At 51.5% G+C, this 22,831-nt stretch overlaps 1 protein-coding gene across 1 annotated transcript; it reads right to left on the reverse strand.

Annotated features, from left to right (window-relative positions):
• Positions 1-532: 532 nt before the first annotated feature.
• Positions 533-21,956, reverse strand: PTGS1 (prostaglandin-endoperoxide synthase 1). Its single transcript, XM_047830451.1, has 11 exons — positions 21,856-21,956; positions 21,667-21,762; positions 15,092-15,208; positions 14,568-14,708; positions 14,223-14,366; positions 11,945-12,126; positions 11,749-11,832; positions 9,510-9,756; positions 7,069-7,355; positions 3,184-3,331; positions 533-1,667 (listed from the first exon to the last, which is right to left on the reverse strand). The coding sequence occupies exons 1-11, from the start codon at positions 21,860-21,862 to the stop codon at positions 1,312-1,314; spliced, it is 1,809 nt and encodes a 602-aa protein (XP_047686407.1). The 5' UTR covers positions 21,863-21,956; the 3' UTR covers positions 533-1,311.
• Between the last annotated feature and the right edge of the window lie 875 nt (positions 21,957-22,831).

The raw sequence follows: 22,831 nt of genomic DNA on the forward strand, positions 1-22,831 counted from the left end.
ATCAGGAAGAAAGAGGAATTTGGATGGGGGAAGAGCCCAACTCCAGATCCAGCCAGACCTGGGTCCTGGTCTGGCTCTGGCACCTGTGAGGCATGCCACTTGACCATCCTGAGTCTCGGTTTCCTCATTTTTGAAACGAGGATTATGCCACGTACTTCATACTCTTAGGTAAGAATAAATGAGAAGTAAATGTGGGAAATTGGCACACAGTAAGTGCTATCCTCCCCAGATGCCCTCGTCTCTGCCCTTGTATTCTTTGTAAGGAAGGAAATTATTCTAATCAGATGGTGGGTACTGAATGCTCTGTCTCCTGGGGCTGGGGAGTTGTGGATTTCAGGAGAGCAGCCTGGAAGGGACAATGCCTGACCCACAGTGGGAAATGGAGATCAGTGGTGGAAAAGCTAGGTGATGAGCTAGGGGCCCTAGTGGAAGGTCTCAAGACCTGCCCATCAAGCTTGCAACTAGGAGAAAGGCCACACCAGTATCACCTCTGCTTCTGGAAATGGGATGAAAAGTGATACATAGCAGGCAATTTGGAAAAAGAATTTTATTAGCTTCATGAGAAACAGCTTCCATGAGTCAAGACATGGATGGCGATAGAACTCTGGTGGCTTCCAACCAATGGCCTGGAAAAAGCCCACCTGTTCTCCCTCCTTGGACCAGGGTCTAAGTTGGGGTCCTAAGAACACCCTACTTCCTTGCCCCCTCAGTGCAGGCACAGAGTTGGGAAATGCATTCTTGTTAGACCTTAGACCATAGATTCTCCTGCTCTGTGGATATCTTACCGAACAGGAAAATGAATCAAATCACCAGTCTAGATATTCAGATCAAGACTGATCTGGCATACCAGTCACCATTCTGGATCAGGAACCAGGAGTACAACATTCTGAATTGCCATTTGGAAAATCAACATTCTGGAGGGCACCCAGAATTCTAGAATGCAAAATGAGAATCCCTAACTTTCTAGATGATTTCATCAGGAGCTCCACATTTCAGAATGCCTATGTTCCAATTCAACCAGAAATCTGACATTCTAGGTCATCAACCAGGAACCTGGTGTTCTGGGATGCCAAATAAGAATCGCTCCTAACATTCTGGATGGTCAATCAATAATTCAGCATTTAGAATAACAAACAAGACCACAATATTCCAGATAATGGGTGAGAGACACAAAGTTCTAAATGTTGACCTTGATACTCTCAATGCCAAACCAGATACCCAACATTTAAGACTTTCAACAACCCTGGCCTCAACTTTCTGGGATGACCAGCACAAAGTCCACCCCCCCAAGAGTGCTGCTGCTCTCCCCACTCAGAGCTCTGTAGATGGCCGCTCCACACCAGGCCCATCATCCTGGCGGCGGTCGGGCACATGGAAGGAAACATAGGGACAAGTCTTGGTGTTGAGGCAGACCAACTTCTTCAGCGTGGCTGTCTTGACCATATTGAAGCCCATCTCACCACCAAATGTGCTTGGCTTCCAATACTCTGGAGAACAGATGGGATTCCCTAGGAGGCCCTTGAGAGAAAAGGGGGCCCCAATTTCTATCATACTCTCCCCAAAGATGGAATTTGGATGGCACTTCTCCAGAAGCAGCCCTGGGAAGAACTCCAAGGCATCGATGTCTCCATACAGCTCCTCCAACTCAGCTGCCATCTCCTTCTCTCCTGCAAGGGGGGAAGCTAGAGTCAGAATCATGGCACCATTAAGGTTAATGTGGGGAGGGAAACTTCTAGGCCCACCTTTTTCTGGAGAGAGTATGGGACTTCAGAAGAGCAACTGAACAATTGAGTACATGCCCTAACATCTGGCCTGGCTGACTGACCCTTCTCCATGGCTGCATCTAGGGAAGGAATGCTACTAAAGAAGGAATCAAGGGCCTGGATGGGCCACCGGACAGCATGTGACCTTGAACAACTCATGTCTCTTCTCTGTGCCCTAACTGCCTAATGGTGACAACAGGGAGACACTATCCGTCTTGCTTCCTTCACAGGCAGGTTTCAAGGACGTATGCTAATTCAAGTCCCTTCATTCTTCTGGAGCTCAGAGATGTGATGTAACCTGTCCAAGCTCACATAGAGATTTAGTTATAGTGTTCTCTTCCCCCTCTGGACTGTCACAGGAAATTAAAGAGTGACAGAGATTGTGGTTCCAGAATTATGGGGAGCTCACTCCCCAGTCTATGAAGACCACATATTCACAGATAGTGGCGAAAGGGAGACAGACATTGAGCTTCCCTACCCATTTCCCTCTATAAGGCACACAGTTATGTCACACCCTGCTCAAGCCCTCCCACTGTTTATGACAACAGTTCCCAAACTCTTGGCAGTCCACAGCAGGAAAGAAAGGAAGAAGAAAGAAAGAAAGAAAGAAAGAAAGAAAAAGAAAATCCTCCCACTGTTTATGACAACAGTTCCCAAACTCTTGGCAGTCCACAGCAGGAAAGAAAGGAAGAAGAAAGAAAGAAAGAAAGAAAGAAAAAGAAAATCCTCCCACTGTTTATGACAACAGTTCCCAAACTCTTGGCAGTCCACAGCTAGAATGAAAGAAAGAAGAAAGAAAGAAAGAAAGAAAGAAAGAAAGAAAGAAAGAAAAAGAAGTGTATATACTATACACACATACATATAGATTCTTGGCACCATGCAGGTCTACTGAATCAGAATCTTGGAGAGAGATATCTGGGATTTGATATTTTTAATCAGTTTCCTAAGTGATTCTGAGGCAACTGGTCCGTAAGTAGATATTTAGGAACCACTAGATAGAGTAAAACCCAAATTCTTTTACATAGAATCCAAGGTTCTACACAATTTGGCCCCTAACCCCACCCCTCCCCACACATAAGCACCTTGCTCCAGCCACACCCACCACTGTGCACCCCCCACCACCACCACAGGTTCATTCTTAATGGCTTCTGTGCCTTTGTCCCTTCTGTTCTTCTACCTAGAATGCTTTCCCCCTTGGTCTCCATCCAGAATATCCCTATTTATCTCCTTCAAAGCCAGCTGAGAAACCACTTTCTTTCCCCAAGAGGGATCATTTGTTCCCTTCCCACCCCTCACCTCCCTGACCCTCCAGCACGGTGCTCACACACCCCTCATGACCTCCACAGTCTGTTTCCACAATGTCCCCCTCACTTCACTGCAAGTCCCTCGAGGGACCCACGTCCAGGAAACAGCTGCTCACCTGTGAGCTCCTGAAAGGACGTGTAGGGTCTCAGGCCGAACCTCTTGCGGTATTCATTGAAGGGCTGCAGCCGCAACTCACGGGATTCCTTGATGACATCGACAGCCACATGCAAGACATGGTGGTCCATGTTCCTACCCCCACCAATCTGCCAAGACATAAACATAGCTGTGGTCTGAGAGCCAGGCCACAGTATTCTAGAGGAGATCTTCAGGTTAGGAGCTCTTCCCAAGCCCAGACAGAGCATGGCTGCATCCAGCAGTCACCATGCTGGGGACTCAGCCCCAGGTCTGCCACTGTCGTGCTCTTTCAGGAACACCCCTGTGTCTCAGCTTCCTCATTGTTAAAGTGGCAGTGGGCCAACAGGACCTCTCCAGTGGCTTACCAGCCACACTATTCCCCAATGCTTTGCATTTAAGTGAGAATCCCAACATCCTGTTACAAAAGGTTCTGCAAGTTTTAGATTCAGCAACTAGGATTCCATAAAAGAAATGGCAGAATGGCACTAGCCAGGAGCTCAAGTAGAAGGAAGGGCATTGTGGCTCTGGAAATGAAATCTGGATGGGCAGAGGGGGTTCTGAGACAGCACATGAGAAACAAATGGATGGACAGATGTTAGTTTTGGGAGCCGAAACTTTATGGTATTCTTCAAATCTGTTTTTATCAAAGAATAGAGATGCTTAATCATTCAGCTGGGGGGGGGGGGGGTCCTGCTAAGGAGCTTTTTCCTATTGGTTTTCATTCCTGTATTATAGCATCGAGATTCAACAAAATTCTAATGATTAAAAAGTGAGGCACTGTTGGGATGCCCGGGTGGCTCAGCCAGTTAAGCATCCAACTCTTGATTTCAGCTCAGGTCATGCATGATCTCACGGTTTGTGAGTTTGAGCCCCATGTTGGGCTTGTGCTGTCAGCAGCTCAGAGCCTGCTTGGGATTGTGTCCCTGTCTCTCTGCCTCTCCCCGGCTCACATACGCTCTCACGTGCACTCTCTCTCTCTCAAAAATAAATATTTAAAAAATTATCTTTAAAAAAAGTGAACCATTTTTTAATGTTTATTTATTTTTAACAACACTTTAATGTTTTATTTATTTATTTATTTATTTTATATTTTATTTATTTTCGAGTGCATCCGCATGAGTGGGGTAGGGGCAGACAGAGAGGGACAGAGGAATCAGAAGCGGGCTCTACACTGACAACTGCAAGCCCCCCAGGAGCTCATGAACCATGAGACCATAACCTGAGCCAGAGTCAGACGCTGAACCAACTGAGCCACCCAAATGCCTCAAAAGTGAACTACTATTAACCGACCACCACTAGAAAAGGGAAACTCAGAGCCAGAAGGTAGGAACACAGAGTATCATGTCACTGCATTCACACCAGATAAAGCTACTCATGGAAATGCAGGTGACTAAGTCTGTTGTTTCTCCTTCCTTCTGCCCAGGTCTCCTGGGCAGGGAGCAGTCATAAGCTAGCAGGGAGGGAGCTAAAATCTTGCCATGAAAACTATAGTGTATCTACAACTTTAGCTTAACTAAACTTGGAGTTTAACTCCAAGACCAAGGGGTGGTGTAATATCCTGTTAAAGGAATGAAAATAGAGTTCAGGTAACCTGGTGTGATCAAAAGGCTCCAGAGAAAAATTCTGATTCATAACAGTTAAGGAGTATTGGTCTAAAGAAAACTCTATTACTTGGGATGAATTGATAATGTCAATACTTAAGAAAGAGTTCTGTTTAAATAGAACAAATATAACTGGATGGGAAGGAGGAAAATCATAATTGGGTGAAGTCATGCAACTTGGAGCAGAGCAAAGCTAGCAGAGGCCAGTGCAAATGTCGGTTCCACCATTTACAACCTGTGGGACCATTGTGGGTTGATTTGTGTCCCCCAAAGAGATATGTTGAAATCTTAATCCCCACCACCTGTGAAGGTGACCTCATTTGGAAATAGGTGTAATCAAGTGAAGATGAGGTCATACTCCCTTAGGGGGATCCTGACAACCACTGATGTCCTCAGAGAAAACAGGGACTCAGGGAGACTCCATGTTGGCATTGGCATGAGGTGTCTAAGAGGATGGTCAGTAGCCAGCAGAAACTAAGACAAAGGCATGGGACAGATTTTCCCCAGGAGCTTTCAGAGAGAGCACATAGCCCTGCCCACACCTTCTACCCTCCAGAAATGTGAAATAATAAAATAAACTCAGTTTGTGGTCCTTTGTTAAGGCAGCCCTAGGAAACTCATGCAGGGACCTTGAGCAAATTACTTAAATTTCAGTTCCTTCATATGCAAAAAATGGGGAAGGCAAGAGCATTCACCTGATCCCTTGTGGTGACATTAGCAAGATAAAGTATGCAAAGCAGTTATCTCAGTGTTGGTCACATGGTAAACCCCCCACCCCCAGACAACAGCCATGTGTGGCAATTATCAGGGGAAGCCCTGTTTTATCACTGCCCATGCTCTCTTGAACATCCTGAGAGATGACACACTTATGACTTGCCTTGGGCCAAGTACAACCCCAGGGCTTTTCCCACAGCACCATGGCTGCTCTTTGAAAATGCTTTGGAAACGACACAGCCCCACACAAAGCTGCTATCTCTGTTCATCTCTGTGTCCCCACAGAGAAGAGAGGCCATAAATCAGCCAGAAGCTGCCCATTGGTGGTAGCACATGCTATTCCAATCAAATTACCAGCGGTAGACCTAAATCCACAGGGTGCCACAATATCATGATAGGGCTTAGGGAGAAGGATCAGAGAGAAGCGCGGGGAGCAGGGCTAGGACAGAGGAGATAGGGGCCTCCAAGCATGGAGGAGGAGAGATTCAGGAGGGAGCTGCTTAGAAATTCCAGGGAACATGCTGTATTAATTTGCTAGGGTGGCCATAACAAAGTATCACAGCTTGGGGAGCTTAAACAACAGAAATTTACCAGTCTGGAGGCCAGAAGTCCAAGGTCAAGGTGTCAGCAAGGTGGGCTTCATTCTGAGGCCTCTGTCCTTGGTTCATCCATGGTCATCTTCCCCCTAAGTCTTCCCACTATGTATGTCTATACCCTAATCTCCTCTCCGCATAAGGGCACCAGTCACAGTGCGGCCCATCCTTTGAGCTCATTTAACCTTAATGACCTCTGTAAAGGCCCTGTCTCCTAATATGGCCACAATTCTGAGCACAGAGGGTTAGGACTTCAACCTATGAATGGGGGGTGGGGACAATTATGCCTGTAACGGAGGCCTGTAATTTGATAAAGACCAACTATGTGAAGACACCTTCGCATATATTACCGTACCCTGAATGTCCTCACGGTCCTCAAATTGCCATGCCCTCTGACCTCCAGGCCTTTGCCATGCTGTGCCCTCCACCAGGAGCATGATCGTCCCCTGACATTAACACAACCCCTCTCCCTGGGAGAGCTCTAGCCATCCTTTGGATCTCTGCGCAGACATCATTTCCTTATCTACAGCTCTCCACACTGGGTCACAAGCTCCTCCCCAAGTTCTCAAAGCACTGTGGGCTCTTTGTATTGTGGCTCTTAACATGCTCTTATAATTCTGATAATGTCAGAAGAGCACCTGGCACAGTGCCTTGCACATAGTAAGTGCTCACATGATGTTAGCTGTTCTATGGCTATTGTTCCTCACTAGGGTGTCAGTGGCAAGAGGACAAGGAGCCAAGAACCACGCTGACCTTGCTCACCACTCTATCCCCCAGCACCCAGAGTAATGCCTGCTATTACTGAGTGAACGAAAGACAAGAGGAGGAATAAAGGAATGGGTAAAGGAATGTCGGAGTGGCACCACCCTTATGGAACAGAAAAGCACACTGGGCTTTGGGTCTGGGTCTGTTGCACCCCAGACCCCATCTGCCCTCCCCCACGCTCCCGAGGCTCACCCGGCCAGCGCTCTGGCGAGAGAAGGCATCCACCAGGGCCTCGACCCCATAGTCCACCAGCATGGAGGTGTTGAACAGGAACTGCTCGTAGCTGTACTCCTGGGAGCCCACCTTGAAGGAGTCAGGCATGAGCGGGTGCCAGTGGTACAGCTGGTTGAACTCCATGGCAATGCGGTTTCGGTACTGGAACTGGACGCCGAACAGCAGCTCCGGGTCAAACTTCAGCTGCAGGAAGTAACCGCTCAACTGCTGCACATACTCCTCAATCACAATCTTGATGGTCTCCCCTGGGGGTGGGGGGTTGGGCAAAGTCAGGGGAGCACAGGGACTTGGCCACCTGGCTCAGGAGGCAGGCCAGCTCATGAATGGTGCTTGCTTCTCGCTTCTTTATTGTTGGTGGTGAATTTGGGGGGCCAGTTTCACTTAGTCTTTTTGTAACAGGGTGTGAAAATGGAGTTTTTTTTCTTTTGAAAGAGAGAGAAAGCATGAGTGAAGGAGGGGCAGAGGGAGAGAGAGAGAATCTTAAGCAGGTCCCACACTCAGCATGGAGCCCAATGAGGGGCTCAATCTCACAACCATGAGATCATGACCTGAGCCAAAATCAGTCGTCAGGCATTTAACTGACTGAGCCGCCCAGGAGCCCCAAGAAAGGAACTTTCTGTCTCATGTTGGACCAATGTCCCAAGACAAGAGCCAAATGCTATTCCCACATTCCAAAGGGATGTCATAGGCCCAGCTAAGCAGGACATGGAAGGAAGTGCCCGAGAATTGGTTTTGTGGCCTTATGGTGATCACCCTCCCACAAGATGTGGGAGTGGTCACAAATGATGAGAAAGTGGAGATTAACTTCATGGGGGCTCTCAGAGTGAGCCTCCAGGAGTGAGGACAGCTTCAGAGAGACCCCTCAGAGCTGCCGCAGGAGCAAAAGAGGCAGGCTGAGGATTTAAGATGAATCTAGTCCCATGTACATGTCTTGCATTTTCTTACACATCAGAACTCTCATGAACAGCTTTTCCTCTGCCCCCTCAGTAACCAGCTTCAAGTCAAAGAGGCAGGGAAGAACCAAACTGAACGTTCCATAACAGAATGAAAACTGGTCATCAAGATAGGAAAAAGAACTGATTACTTTAGCCAATTAGCCATGAGACAAACTGGCTTCTAGCAAATTGATCTGGAGCCATGAGATTTGCCATCGGTAAGGTCCAGAGCCTGGCATCACCATTCCTAGCCTCCCTCTCCCCTCTCCAAGCTTGAGCTGTGTCACCTCATCTGTCTGAACCTCACCTTCCTTCTCCGTAAAATATGCATCGTGATACTATGGATGGGACCACTGGGAATAGCAGACAGAAGCAGCCTGGCCCAGGGCCCTGTGTAATTGGGAGTATGACCACATGCAGGCGGGAAGGAGGATGGCTATGTGTGGGCGTGTGGGGAAACCCCCTCCCCCCACCCAGGAAGGAGCTCCGCTTGCGATGTGGTGCAAGAAGCAGGAGCTCCTGCAGCAGCCAGACCTCTACTGAGTAGCCTTGGAGATTTCACTTAACCTCTCTGAATCTTAATTTTCACAAGGGTAATCATATCTGGTTAATAGCATTGTTGGGGGAAGGTTAGCCGAAGCACTGGACATACAGCTTCATTACCTTTGATCACAGCTTCGACACCAGCTTCCAGCCACAGACTTGCCCTTTCTAGTCAGTCTCCAAAATGCTAGGACTTCAGCACAAGCCCCTTCTCCTTCTTTAGACTGTTGCTATCCCTGATGCCTGGCTCTTCCAGGCCCTAGTGAATCAGGCAATATAATTGGAACCAGCCATGCCCAGTGATGCCCAGAGGCAAGGGAAAGTGGTTACTGGTGACTCAGAGTGAACACCGTCTGGACAGGGGTGTCAGGGACCAAGCTCCCAGGCAGGAAACCATCTGACATTTTAGGCTGCAGACTCGCCCCCGTAAGGGACACAAAAATATCTTGTCCCTGAGTCACCCAGAAGCTACCAAACTCCAGGAAGGCGGATGCATGCAGAGCAGAAACAGGACTCCTGAAGGCAGGGCAGGCTAGAATCTGACCTGCACACGCTGGGGATGTCACTGTGTGCTTCTGGGGCGGTACAATGGGGAGACAGATGGGGGTAGCTAATCAAATCTGCTGTAAGTCACCATAATTGACCATCACAGCCATCCATTTTCCAAAGGCCTACTATGTGCTAAGTGCTTTTCATCATCTCTACAAATCCTTACAATTATCATTGCCTCCAGTGTCCAGATTTGGAAACTGAGGCTCACATAGGGGAAGGGGACTGCTCCAGGTCTTATAGCTGGTAAGCAGAGGAGGTGGGGTCCTAATCTCAACTCTCTCTCCCCAAACCCCCCTCCCCCCACACACACCCTGCTTTTTAGGATGGAGGACATGACCTTCCAGGACAGGGCTGGTCTGGAGTCCTCACCGATAAGGATGAGGCGGGCCGTCTGGAAGAGTTGCTCATCACCCCAGGTGGGGTGCTCAGCCTTCAGCAGGTCACACACGCGGTTGTGCTCACGCAGCCAGAGCGTGGCATAGAGCATGAGCCCGGGAAGCAGCCCAAACACCTCCTGACCCACAGCCATCTGGCTCTGGGGTGGAATGTTTCGTGGGTAGTGCATCAACACCGGCGCCTCCTCCACCGATGGCGGGTACATCTCTCCATGCAGCACCTGCGGGATGGGGCCGCCTGGCAACCTGGGGACAGGGCAGGTGCCTGCACCTGCCAGAGCTGACACCCTCCCTTCTGACAGCTGCCCATATCACTCAGGGCAACTGCCCATCTTCTGTAACCCAGGCTGATGGTTCTAGCCGATTCTAGTTCCTAAATCTTTCTTAGAACGGGTCCCTTTCTCTCTATCCCCACTGCCACCACCTGCTTCTAACCCACTCTCATCCTCCATGCTGACCCCTCTCATCAATGTCTCCCTACATTGACACTTGTCCTAGACAGTCCATTCCCAGTACCACAGCCAGAGTAATCCTTTAAAAAAACAAACAAGGGGCGCCTGGGTGGCGCAGTCGGTTAAGCGTCCGACTTCAGCCAGGTCACGATCTCGCGGTCCGTGAGTTCGAGCCCCGCGTCGGGCTCTGGGCTGATGGCTCGGAGCCTGGAGCCTGTTTCTGATTCTGTGTCTCCCTCTCTCTCTGCCCCTCCCCCGTTCATGCTCTGTCTCTCTCTGTCCCAAAAATAAATAAACGTTGAAAAAAAAAAAATTTAAAAAAAAAATAAAAAAACAAACAAAACCCAAATCTAGTATCATGCCCTGGCTTCACACCCTTCCAAGTTCTCTCTCTGCTCTTGGCAGAAATCAGAGATCCTAAGGCCCCACAGGCAACTCCACCCTCGCCTGCCATCATTTGGGTGTCCAGGCAGCCACACTTCCCTTCCCTCACTCCTCCGAGCCACACCAGCTGCTTCTCCTCTCTAAGTCCAGGCACTGCTAGCTGGAAAGCCCTTTTCCCGTCTTGGCTTCCTGAACTCATCATCCCTGCAGCTCTTGGTGTATCTGAATTTCCCAGGGAAGCCTGCCCCGCCCTCTGAACACTCACAGAGCTTTTTCCTAGCGGGTGATCACAAGTGTAATTGATTATATGGCAGCCTTTTCAATCATTCAATAAATATATACCGAGGGCCTACTACATGCCAAATATTGTTCTTAGCCTTAAAGATTCAGCAGTGAACTTTGGGCTTGGGTTTGGGTTTGTCTAGATTTGTGTGGTCCAATACGGTAGCCAGGAGTCACGTGTAGCTGTTGAGCACTAGACATGTGGCTGGCGTGAATGAAGAACTGAATCTTTAACTTTATTTAATTCAGATTTACTGACACTTCAGCAGTTGGAAAACCTTTAAGTATGCTGAGAACAACGTGAGCACGTGAACCTGCTTTTCAGCTGTAACTTTATGAAATCTAAGTACAGATCAGATTATCCCCAATGAAAATTTGGCATCCCACGTGAAATGTGCGATGAATATAAAATACAGATCACATTTCAAAGATTTAACATGAAAAAAAAATAATGTGAGCTATTTTATTCATAATTTCTGTATCAAAAATAATTTCTGTATCAATTACACATTGAAATGATAATATTCTGGCTATACATAGAGGGTTAAATAAAATATAGTATTAAAGTCAATTTCACCTGTTTCTTTTTACCTTTTTTAATGTGGCCACCAGAGAAACTGTAATGACATGTGTTGGTCACATTGCGTTTCTGGTGGACAGTGTTAGTGCAAACAGAAAGTCGTGGATCTGGCATCCTAGTGTGTGGGTGCAGCCCTGATGGGCTGTGGGTTCCTGAAGGTCAGGGCCCATTAACTATCCTGGTCACTGCTCCACTGTCTGTGCCAGGCACACCATAGTGTCCAAATGATATGGTGGAAAAATGACAAGTACATATGCAGACTGGAAATGTTCATCTTCTAGGAGATGGACACCCCAAAGTCCACCCCCCAGGAGAACATGAGAGGCTGTGTCTGCTCCTAGTGTGCTTCCCTTGCCCGGCACCTTCCCCCAGGGTTCATTGTCTCTCCTCCTCACACACATCTCCAGCTCCTGCAGCTGGTCCTTGTAAGACGCCACTCAGGTCCCCCAGTGGCCTCTGCCAGGGAAGGCCACAGGAGGCCTTTCCCACTGCCCCATCTGCAACCACAGTGCTACCTGGTATTTGAGTTTCCCATCCTTAAAGAGCCGCAGCTGATACTGACGTTCCAGGTTGTCCCCATAAATGTGGCCGAGATCTACCTGAGGACAGAAAGAGGGTCCGGTCAGCGGACTGGGGTGCCGCCTCAGCGATGGTGACCTACATGTGCTAAGTTAGGCCCAGAGAAGTCCTGAGCCCCTCCTAGGTACTCACCCCGTGTCCCAAGGCCTTGGTGAAGCCAGGACCCATCTTGCCAGAAGTTTTGAAGAACTGGTGGGTGAAGTGTTGTGCAAAGAAGGCGAACATGAGGTTGGTTCCTTGGGGGTCAGGTATGAACTTCCTCCTGAGCAGGAAGCGATGGCCCAGAATCTGGGCATCTGGCAACTGCTTCTTCCCTGGTTGGGGAGGTAGGGAAGGGCAGTAGCTGTCTGATGTCTCAATCTCCCTGCCCCACAGCCTTCTGGGCTCACTGGACCAAACTGGTCCACACAGGAAGCCCAGATCAGCCTTCCTCCTACCAGATGGCCCCTTGCACCTTTTCTACCCTGGAAGTATTTATGGGTGAAATGGCATGATATTTGAAATTTGTTCTAAAATACTTCATTAAAAATAAGGCAAGGGGGATAGATGATATAAGATTGGCAAATTATGGATATGTATTGAAACGGAGAAATGACTACATAAGAGTTTATTATACTTTCTTCCCAACTTTTGTGTGTGTTTGTAACTCTGAAAAAAGTTAACCAAAAAGAAAGAAGAAAGAAACGTAAATAAAACATAAATAAAGAAAAAAACAAAAAACAAAAAAGATCTTGGACTCCCTGGCCCTGGAGCAAGGTAGCCTATGTTTGAATCTGGGTACGCCATTTGCTGACTGTGTGAACATAGATAAGTCATTTTACCTCTCTGAGCCTCGATGCCTTCATCTGTAAAATAGGGCATCTGTAAAATACCTATTTTATGCAGTAGTTTGAGGAGTACATGAGATAATGTAAGCATGACTGAGAACCGGTGAGATGGGATCTTGTAAATCAAGGATCAGCGAACTTCAAGCTTTTTCTGTAAGAAGCCAGATAGTCGATCTTTCTTTCAGGTTTTGCCTGAAAAAGCTCTGTCACCATCCACTCTGCTTTGCTCTTGTAGTGGGGAAAACAGTCACAGATGGTACCTAAGCAAATCAGCGTGACGAAGTTCTAATAAAACTTTATTCCCAAAACAGGAAGTGGACTGGATTTAGGCTGTGGGCTGGAGTTTGCCAACCTATTTTAAATATGCCAGTCTTTCTGTCTGGGGTAAAGACAACAGGTCATCTCAAAGCAGGTGTCTGTCATCATGAGAATAAGTATTAAGAGCCTTCCTTAATTTTGTCAGTGTCAGATGCGTTGGTACCCAATGCCCATACAGAAAGGAGTAACTGAATTTTTGTGTTTTGGTAAAGGCACCCTTTCATAGTACCTCAAGCAAGGCTCAGTGTTGAAGGTTCAAGATCAAGAGAACCTCTCTGGATTGAGATGGTCGATTGGTTTCCTCTATCAGGCAAGGAGATCAAGCACCCCAAAGGAAACTCACCAAAAGGGAAGTTGGAAGGAGTGGTCTGCACCCTATAACCTGGACTCACCCCTTGGATTAACATTGAAAAGGGGCTGGTTCCAGCAAAGTGCTGGCAGAATCCAGAGACTCTGTAAGACCCAGCTATCTGGCAGAATAGTCATGCTTTAGACATAGGAGCTAAACATGTGAGTGCAAACCATCAGAGTAGTGCCCTGAGACCCAAATTAGGACATCAATACCTATGCAAGGTGCTGAGCCCACAAAAGCCCACAACCACAGGGCTGCACAGGACCCAGCATTCAACAGTGTCACCATGTGGACAGGGATGGAAGTGATGGCAGCAGTGGACCAATGCCTCTCATGTCCCCTCTGTATTTGAAGCAGAATTCATGGCTCTGAACTGAGTAAACCCCTGGGTTTTCAGGCAGTCAGGAGTGGAGTGGAAAGAAGGACTTAGGAGGAAGATCCCTGCCAATGCAAACAAGTGGGGTCTTGGGAAACTAAAGAAAAAACTCTGACTTTACGTGTAACCTACACTGATGAAGCATGGTAAACTATTTATATCAGTTAAGAACCAAACATGGAGTCAGCACCCAAATAGCACAGTATTCCTTCCTTCCTACATTTCAACTCTTAAGTCACCCCCATTTCAGCAAGATCCCACCAATTCAGTAGACAAGGTTCAAGCAAAGAGGCACCCTGGAAATATGGAAGCACTAGTCTGACTCTGCCACTGACTTCTTAGGTGACCACAGGCAAGAGTCTCCACCACCCCTTCCTATCCTCATTCCCCAGCCCTGTCCTTGTCCATGGTTCTGATATGTCGTATGTATTGCCTTTGACCACCCATCTGGGAAATGGGTCAATAATTGCTTTTTCACCTGCTTTTCCCCAAAGAGAACAGGGCATCTCCTGTGACTCCCAACCCCATCTCCATTACCTTTGGTTCCCATGGGCGTGGGGCAGTCTTGGGGCACAGAGGGCAGAATACGAGTATAATAGCTCACGTTGGAGAAGGACTCCCAGCTGATGTAGTCATGTGCTATGTTGTAGGTGGGAGGGCTGGGGATAAGGTTGGAACGCACTGCAGAGGGAGAATATGGTGACAAGGGGGTTCCCATCTCCAGTTACACCCCCCTCCCTGCCTCCTCTTGGGTTGGACTTGTTTAACCTGGCATCATAGTCTCCCAACCCACTGCCCTTATCAGATGCCAAGAATTCCAAGAGCTGGAAGGACTTCCTGCTCCCCAGAACGGGGGTGGGGGGGATGCTACCCTCCACCCACCTGTGAGTACCAGGCGCATGAGCATGTCTCGGATGAAAGTGGCATTGACAAACTCCCAGAACCAGCGCCCATGTGTCAGCAGGAAGTGGAGGAAAGCGGGGCTGGGTCGCAGTGAATTCCGGAGCCAGGTCCATAGCTCGGCTGCAGGGACAATGGGAGCCACTCAGTCGGGCCTCCTAGTAGGACCAGAAGTGGCCCAAGTGGAAGACAGGAACCGGGAATGAAGCCAGGACAGAACCGGTCAGAATGTACGGGGCAGAGTAAGGATGGAATCTTGGAAGAGATGACACATGACAGAGCCAGAAGCAGATGTGAGAGGGCAGGGGACAGGGCGAGGGCATGAGGTATGCCAGGAGGGAGAGCTCTGCTTCAGCCGGGTCAGGGAGAGTGTCAAAGGTCAAAGCCAGGCAAGGAAGGAGAACTGGGCTAAGGCCAGAGACAAAGGCAGGAACTGGGGGTCTCAGAACAAGCCCAAGGGAGCAAGGGAGCCCAGGACAGGAGTGGAGTCAGGAGGCCCGGCTCACGGATGGTGCAGTTGGGGCCAGAATATCCCGTGCGAGTGCAGTCACACTGGTAGCGGTCAAGGCCGAAGCGGACACAGATCCCCTGGTGTTGGCACGGGTAGTAACAGCATGGATTCACTGCAGGGGAGAAGCAGAGATCAGAGGTGACTCGAGGATGACCTCTCAACCCCTGTCCTGTCCCCGATGGGGAAGTATGGGGCCAGACATATGGACTCAAGTCACAGGTCTGTCCTAACTCACTTGGTGGCCCTTTCTGGACTTCAGTGTTCACCTAAGGGTCCTCTCTGCTCCCAAAGTTATGGCTGGAAGCCCCAGGCCCTGCCCTGGTCAGACCCTGTTTTGGTCTCCACCCTAGGCCCCAAAGGGAAGTCCCCACCTCTTCCCTGATGCCATCAAAATAGGGCAGGGGGAGAGTTCAAACACCAAATTGTGACACCAAAGGTTAGGAAACAACTGATAAGACACAACAACCACAGGCTTCTAGAGCATTCACTTCTTGCCCAGTCAGAGCCCAGCACCAAGGGCTGGGTTTGTGAAGTTCAGGAAAGGGATAAGGATGGGGGGGTCCTCTCAGACCAGCCCACAAACTCTAGGTACCTGGACACTGGGAAGATGAGATTGTCCACCATCCCTCTATTTTTGTAGAAGTGGGGGAAGAGCAGGAATCATAATGCCCACTTGCAGATGGGGAAACTGAGGCCAGACAAGGCAAACCCCACACAGGTCACCCAGCAAGTCACACCAGACAAAACCAACCTTCATTTACACCATACCACCCCCACCCAAGACTTGACATTCAAGTCCAAGGAAAGAAGTTTCCCAGAACCCTGTGGACAAAGTGTGGGTTTGAGGGGATCTCAGCCCCCATTCCTGATAGGCCCAGCCTTGGCCTATGTCAAAGCATACTCTGGGCTCAAGGATCTTGAGGATGGTCAGGCACCAAGGGACAGGGGAGATATAGTTGGAAAACCCTCCTGAGGGGGTGAGTGGAGCTCTGGCATCAGCCCTCCTGCCTCTTGGAGAAGTCCCCACCAGGAATCTCTCCTTATGTCTAACCCAGGTCTTGCTGACCACAGCCCCTTTGTTCGAATCTGCACTGCTTTAGTGATTCTTCAAAAGCAGAGGTAGGCTTCTCAGAGCTCATTCAGTGTTCATCACAGCTCAGCAAAGTAAACTGAGGCCCGGGGGAGGCGGAGGCCTGGCCAAGGACACAGAACAGAGCAGGACCTCCTGCAGACCCAGGTCTCCTGGATCCTGGCAGGGGCTGCTTTACCAGCTTCACACAGAAAACACCAGACTCCCTTCTGCAAACACACTTCCTTATCTAGGCTCAGAGCCAACATTATAGGGAACCCCTATTCTTTGTACAACGGATTATTGGGGGCCAAGAGGGTAGCAAGAGGTGGCAGAAGGGTGTTGTGGTTAGAGGGCATGGCCCTGGGCAAGGACCAACCCCTCCACTCTTAGCCTCTTCACTTGGCAGCATGGGGCCTAGAGAATAGGGTCCTCATGGCCCTGACCCAGGAGAGGGCCCCAGCAGCAGTGCCCCCACACCCCCCTACACACATACACTCAGGCAAGCAAAAAGAGAATCACAGGAATCATGCAAATAGTTTTGCTTAAGCCCTGGCAACTCCCCACAGCCCCACAATGGCATCTCTGTGGCCCCCGTAGGGAGTGCAGAAGGGAGGGGCCTACAGGAAGAGGGCTGGATGAAATGGCCTTATCAAGCTGATACAGGCAGACCCAGCAGGCAGGACGCAGCCTCCCTTCCCACAGCCATGTGCCCAGAAATGCCAAGGGGGGGGGGGGGAGCAGTGGGATTACTCCCACTGGGATTACTCACCCCAGCGGGCTCAGGGCTCTGGAACTCTCCTCACTGATCCCTCCTGCTCAGGACACTCTACCTACCTGCTTAATACACCTGCCCAGGACCCCCTGTAGCTCCCCACTGCCCAGCCCCCAACCCTGGGCACACAGGGCCCTTTAACCCAGATGGACATCAGTCTACTGCTAAGCAGGCATAGGAGCTAAGGCCCAGCCCTTCACTTGGCTCAGTTTCCCCACCCTAACCACTGTAGGGCTTTCAAAAGAACCTCAAGAGGGCCTTCTAGCTCATTCTGTGGCAGCCCCATCCCTTAGCCCCAAAGTTAAAAGCTCTCCTTCCTTTTGCCCAGACCACGGTTCTTCCCTAACAATCCCCTCCAGGGCCATCTGACCCTCCCAAAGAGCTCATGCCTTGCCTCCTCAGGAAACCTCCCATGAACGTCCTTCACTCCGCTCTGTGTTCCCACTCAACCTGCTCTTCTCCACCATGAGCCCCCAGGGGAAGGGGCAATACTTTCCCCACTTTCTCCTCCCTAACACAGGCCATGCACACACTGGGGCTCAACCCAAGTCCTGGAGAGATCCAGCCACCCAAGGGATCCGGATGTGGTGGCCAGAACTCAACAGATGTTTGCAGAGTCAATAAAATGAAGCCAGGAGAATGGCTACCCCGAGCTTGTCCAAAGATATCCCTCATCTTCCCAGCCCTGGCTGCTGGCTCAGAAGGCTAGCCTGGAGGCTTCCTGCTTCCTGCCCTAGAGTTCTGCCCCAGCTCCTGCCCGCACCCCTCTCCTGCCAAGAGAGGCTATGTCCACGCAGAGGCTCCTCCCTCCCAGACCCACCATCCAACCTTCCCTCCCTCCTCCTCCACGATCTTTCCATAAACACCAGCTGCCCCTGGAAGGAAAAGTTCTCCCCAGTGAGGAAAACAGCTGCCTCTGGGGCCCCAGGGTGTCCGGGTGAGCAGAGTGGAGTCTGAGTGTCTCCTCCCCGGGATGCGCCTGACCACGCTGGACTGTCACAGTCGCCGGGAAATCCGGGGCTCTAGCGACTGACCACTCCACGGCCTTGCGTGCCCCCATTCTTTCTATCTGCCTGGCACTCCCAGGAGGGTGGGGAGACGCCCTGCAGGGCACAGAGGAAGAATTCCAGGCTCAGCATCAGGAGACTGGCCCAAGCCCCACTGCTTTGAAGTTCCAGAGCTAAGACTTGGATTCCCTCTCTTTCCCTCCCTTTCTCTCCCTGGAGGTTTTCAGGCCTGGATCTGGGAAAAGGATGGGGTAGGAGAGGCACTTAGATCCACAAGCTGGGAATGACCTCAGAGGGATCACCATCCCCTGCCACAAGAACTCTGGGAACTACTCACAAAGAAAGGCCTCCCTTCAGTCTAACTGAAGTCTGGCATGCTTTCATGCCAGCCCAGTTCTGTGCTCAGTGGAGGACACCCTGCATAATAAGCCATCCAGAAAGAGAACTGGAGAGGTGCGGGCACCGAATCTACCAAGTTCCCAGCACAGGGCCAAGTGCCAGGTAGGTGCTGGGGGAAATGTATCAAGAGAGCGGGAGAGCGGCTGCTCTTTACTGGTCGTGTGTCTTTGGGCAAGTCCCTTCCACTCTCTGGGCCTCATTTTTCCTGTGTCTCCCAGAAGGGGGACGGGGCAGGCGGGCTCTGAGGAGGCCTCCTTTGCAGCCTCCCCTTCTTTATTATTTGCATCAGTATGAATCCCCTGGCCCAGAGCAGAGAACCTTGCAACTTGCTCTCACTGAATCTTCAAGCCACCCCGGAGGTGGGGTCGATCAGTATGCTCATACCGCACACATTCCCACAAATAAGAAGTATCCAGAACTGCTTGGCTCCAGAACTTTCTGAGGATTAAGGCAAGGAAATGTCCCCCAGCCCAGGAGTCAGAGCCCCGGGCACAATGAAGAAACACCAAGTCCTCCAGGATGCACAGACACCAGGCAACAAGAGGGACCCTTAATGGGACTGAACTGAAATCTCTTAAGAATAATATTTAGAGAAGCTCCAGGAGCTTGGCAACCAAAGAGGAAAAAAAGGCCCTGACTAGCCAGACCTGGGCCCCAGCCCCTACACTCAGCCAGGCCAACAGTCAGGGGCCGGGCACCCCCACACCAGGCCCCAACAGCTGGGCCCACAGCTGGAAGAGCCAACTGGAGAGGAAGCCCCCTCATGGCCCACAGACCCGGCTGGCGCTGCAGATAGGAGACGGCAGGCAGCAGGGAGGCCTTGGCACAGGCTGGATTCCCCTTCCCATGGGCCAGGGCTAACTGGCCTCAGGCCCCTCTGCCTAGCACAGAGCTCCGATTGCCAGGTCATGCCGTGTCCCTAGCCAAGGAGAAGGCACTGAGTCAAGTCCAGGGGCTAGAGGGGATAAGTTTGAGCATTAAGACTCCCGTGGCATGGCCTTGCCCTCCAAGCCTATCTCCTCCCCCACACCGAGAAGCCAAAGCAGCCCTCCTCTGCGGGGGGTCGGCCTTTGCTGTACCTCTGAGGCACAGGCTCTGGCTTCCCGGAGCAGATGCCCAGACATCGTGGACCTCAGTTCACTCACAGACTGGAAGCACAAAGTACTGCTGCACCCAGCTTGTCATCGCTCTGTCCTTGACCCTTGCAGCAGCCTCTTAAAGGTTTCCTGGCCTCCAGTCTCAACCCCAAGTCACCTATGCAACCCAATTACCCTCAGGCCCGAGTCCTGGCACTTCACCCACATTGCCAGCCAGCACCTGCCCCTTGTCCTACGGCTCCCTATGCTCCTGCCTGCCTCCCGAGATCCAGACCTTTAGACTCCATCTCTGCCATTGCTTCTATCAGAAAGACCTTACAGGGTCTCACAGTAAAGCCTCAGAGCACTTACCAGCACTCACCACCTCCTTCAGGGTCCAGGTCAAACGTCACCACCTCCAGGATGTCTCCCTCGGTTCCTCACACTTGAGAGGGAACTTCTCCCCACCCTGAGCCTCACACACCCCTGTGTGGCCCTCACCCATGGCCCTGACCGCTTTGGATGACAGTCTGTTGGCGTTTCTGTCCCGTATGAGATGGCGGGCCCCTCCCGGCCCCGTGCCTCCAGCTCCAGCCAAAAACTAGCTTAAAGCGAGCCCTTGGGAATGTTTGTGGAGTGAAAAGAATAATTCCATTTAAACACTTCTGATATAAAGATAAGTAGAAAAGACAAAAACAAAACGGCACAGACCATGGTTCACTGGGTATTAGTGAACACACAGGAAGACGGGCAGACCAGCCCTTCGTATCCCCATCCCCTTGGATGGGGCCTCAGAGGAAGTGCTGTGCTGATCCACGGGCTGAGGAGTCGGGTCACTGGGGCGGCCTGGTCGGCCCTGGCTCTGCTGCTGGGGTCTCAGACAGATGGGCTCTCCCCTCTGGGCCACAGAGCTCCCTTCTGTAAAATGGGTCTGACACGTCTCCCTGGCAGGGCTGTTGTGAGCACCAAGAAATGGAAGCCCATAAGCTGGGCCTTGGAAACTGTAAAGTGCTGGCCACATGAGTCTTCTTCTTCCCACTAACTGGGCCTTTGCTCATACCTGGTCTCTGGAGCACCCCCCATCCTCCTCCTGGGGTCCCCAAATGCCACCCACTCAAACCCTCTCTCTCTCTCAGAAACCTGGTCTGATTCGCAGTCCACATAGACATCTTTCTTCTCTCCTCTGAGCACCAAATCGCCAGAGCATCGCAACAGAGAGCTCAGCCCTTTTCCCCGCCCACATCCTCTCCTGCCCCCATTTTACAGATGGGAAATGGAGACCCAGAGAGGGATGGATCGTACAGCTAGATGGTGAAGGAAGCTACGTCCGGGCCTTGCACACACGCACATGCGCACACGCGCGCGCGCACACACACGAGCAGTAAGCTGGGGGAGAGAGGCTGGCTAAGGGTGGAGCTGAATTCCTCCACTTGGAACCTGATACACTCATGGGGAGGGGGGTGCAGGAGTGGTGGAATTTTACAGGATCTGACTTTCCCCATCATCTTCTGGGTGATGAAACCAAGGAGGGCAGTGGTGGGGGGTTGGGGGAGGAGGGGGACTGTCTGTGGAAAGAGTTTGCAAAGTGCCTAGGGCAAGACAGATTCAAGTGCAAACCCTTAGACCACCATGTGCTGAGCGAGCTAGAGAGAATTACGGCACCTACCTGCGCCTAACTCACCTACCCATTGGGTGAGGATGTAAACCTCGGGGAGGCAACCCAGCTCTGTACATAAATGTGTTTCCACCGCCCCCCTCCCCGGGTCTTCCCAGAACGGCTGCTCTACCCGGACCCTCACCAAGGGAGACCTTCTATCCCCGGGCTGAGAATCCCCATGGGTTCCCAGAAAGAGGCTGGACAGGTGCCTGCTGCTTCCTCAGAAAGAGACCCCCAGCCTCACCCCCCGCAGGAAACAACGGAGCCTGGACAGCTGGGGGCCCAGAACAGGTGAGGGGGCTGGAGAGGGGCTGTCCTTCTCCCAAAGCCGCCGTGAGATCCCAGTCTGTCCTCTCCACCCGCCTCCCCCGCAAAGAAAACCCCTGTAGAGCCCTATCCAAGGCCACACACCCCCGGGGGTCTCCAGAGAACCCCTCTCCCGCCGACTCAGGGCCCTCCCCCATTCCAGGCACCGAGAGCAGAAAGGGGAAGCTGGGCTTGCCCGAAGGGAGAGCAGGGGGAGGGGCCAGGCCGGGGCTCGGGACGGGAGGCTCCCCGGGGTCGGGGGGGGGGGGGGGGGCGCCTACCCGGCGCGGGGGCCCGGGAATCCGCGGGCAGGACCTGGGGCGGCTGCAGCAGCAGCAGCAGCAGGAGCAGCGGGAACCGGAGCAAACGACTCCTCCCTGCAGAGTGAGAGACATTAGGGCTGAGTCTGGCATTCAAGGCTCCGCCAAGGCAAAGGCATGGATTCCTGGGGACACCGGGGTCGGACTCACGGCTCATAGTTCGGCAGCGCGGCTGGTGCTTGCGGGATGTAGACGGTCAGCTCCCTGGGGTGCGTCTCTGCCCCGAGCTCTGGCCAGCCCGGCCCGCCCCCTCCCCACCCATTCCCTGGCTCCACCTCTCCAGCCAGCTGTCACCTCGGCAGCGCCGCCGCCCACTTACTTCCTCTGCTCCCGCCCTAGCCAAAACATTTTATTAATCATTCTGATTGCAACCAAAGCAGTTTTTCACCTGAGACCCGTGAGGCATGTGAGCCTTTGAAGCCCGGTGGCACCAGAACGGTATCCGTTTGGCAGATAGGAAACTGAGGCCCAGAGATTATGTGCAATGCTGAGGTCACCCGAGGCTTCAGGGCAGAGCCGGGAGAATGCCAGGCCAGAGGCGCCGGCCTGAACCACACATCTTGACCCCCAGAGAGGAAAGGGGGCTCCAAGGAGCAGTCCAGGCTGGGCTGCACATGGTTTCCTGGATGGGCAACCCACTACCCTCAGACCCAACAGGGAGCACAGGAAGGCTCTGCCCTCTGAGGCCCCGGGTCGGCCTGAACCTCTGCTGCCAGAAATGAAAACCACAGGCTTCAAGTCCAGGAGACCTGAGCTCAAATCCAGACTCTACAGCTTACTAGCTGTGTCACTTTGGACCCGGTATTTACCCTTTCTGGTCTTCAGTATTCCCATCTATGAAACGGGGATAATCATAAGAACCCTCCCAGAGGACTGATGTAAGATGCCTTGAGAGGCACACAAATCTGTTGTTGCAAGCCTCGGGTATCAGGAGGCATGGTTTTCAGAGATCTCCCAGCTCGTGGCTGGCCAGGGCTGGCACTCTAGCCAGACTCACATCTACCTGCCGACTTCCCGGAACACCAAGATCCAGCTCCTCGATTTTATAGCTGGGGCGACAGATCCTAGCAGGGGGAAGGGACGGGCACTAGGTCACACAGAGTCTCCTGGTCCCCGCACCCAAAGA

Source organism: Prionailurus viverrinus, chromosome D4, assembly GCF_022837055.1.
Source record: "Prionailurus viverrinus isolate Anna chromosome D4, UM_Priviv_1.0, whole genome shotgun sequence".
Classification (NCBI taxonomy): domain Eukaryota; kingdom Metazoa; phylum Chordata; class Mammalia; order Carnivora; family Felidae; genus Prionailurus; species Prionailurus viverrinus.

What these genes read in the sequence shown, in the direction of transcription:
- PTGS1 (XM_047830451.1), bottom strand. An exon ending in TTCCCGGGCCCCCGCGCCGG is followed by an intron (nt 15,209 to 21,666) that starts GTAGGCGCCCCC and finishes TCTCCCCTGCAG; the next exon opens with TGAATCCATGCTGTTACTAC. An exon ending in GTCCTTTCAGGAGCTCACAG is followed by an intron (nt 1,668 to 3,183) that starts GTGAGCAGCTGT and finishes CCCCCCTTGCAG; the next exon opens with GAGAGAAGGAGATGGCAGCT.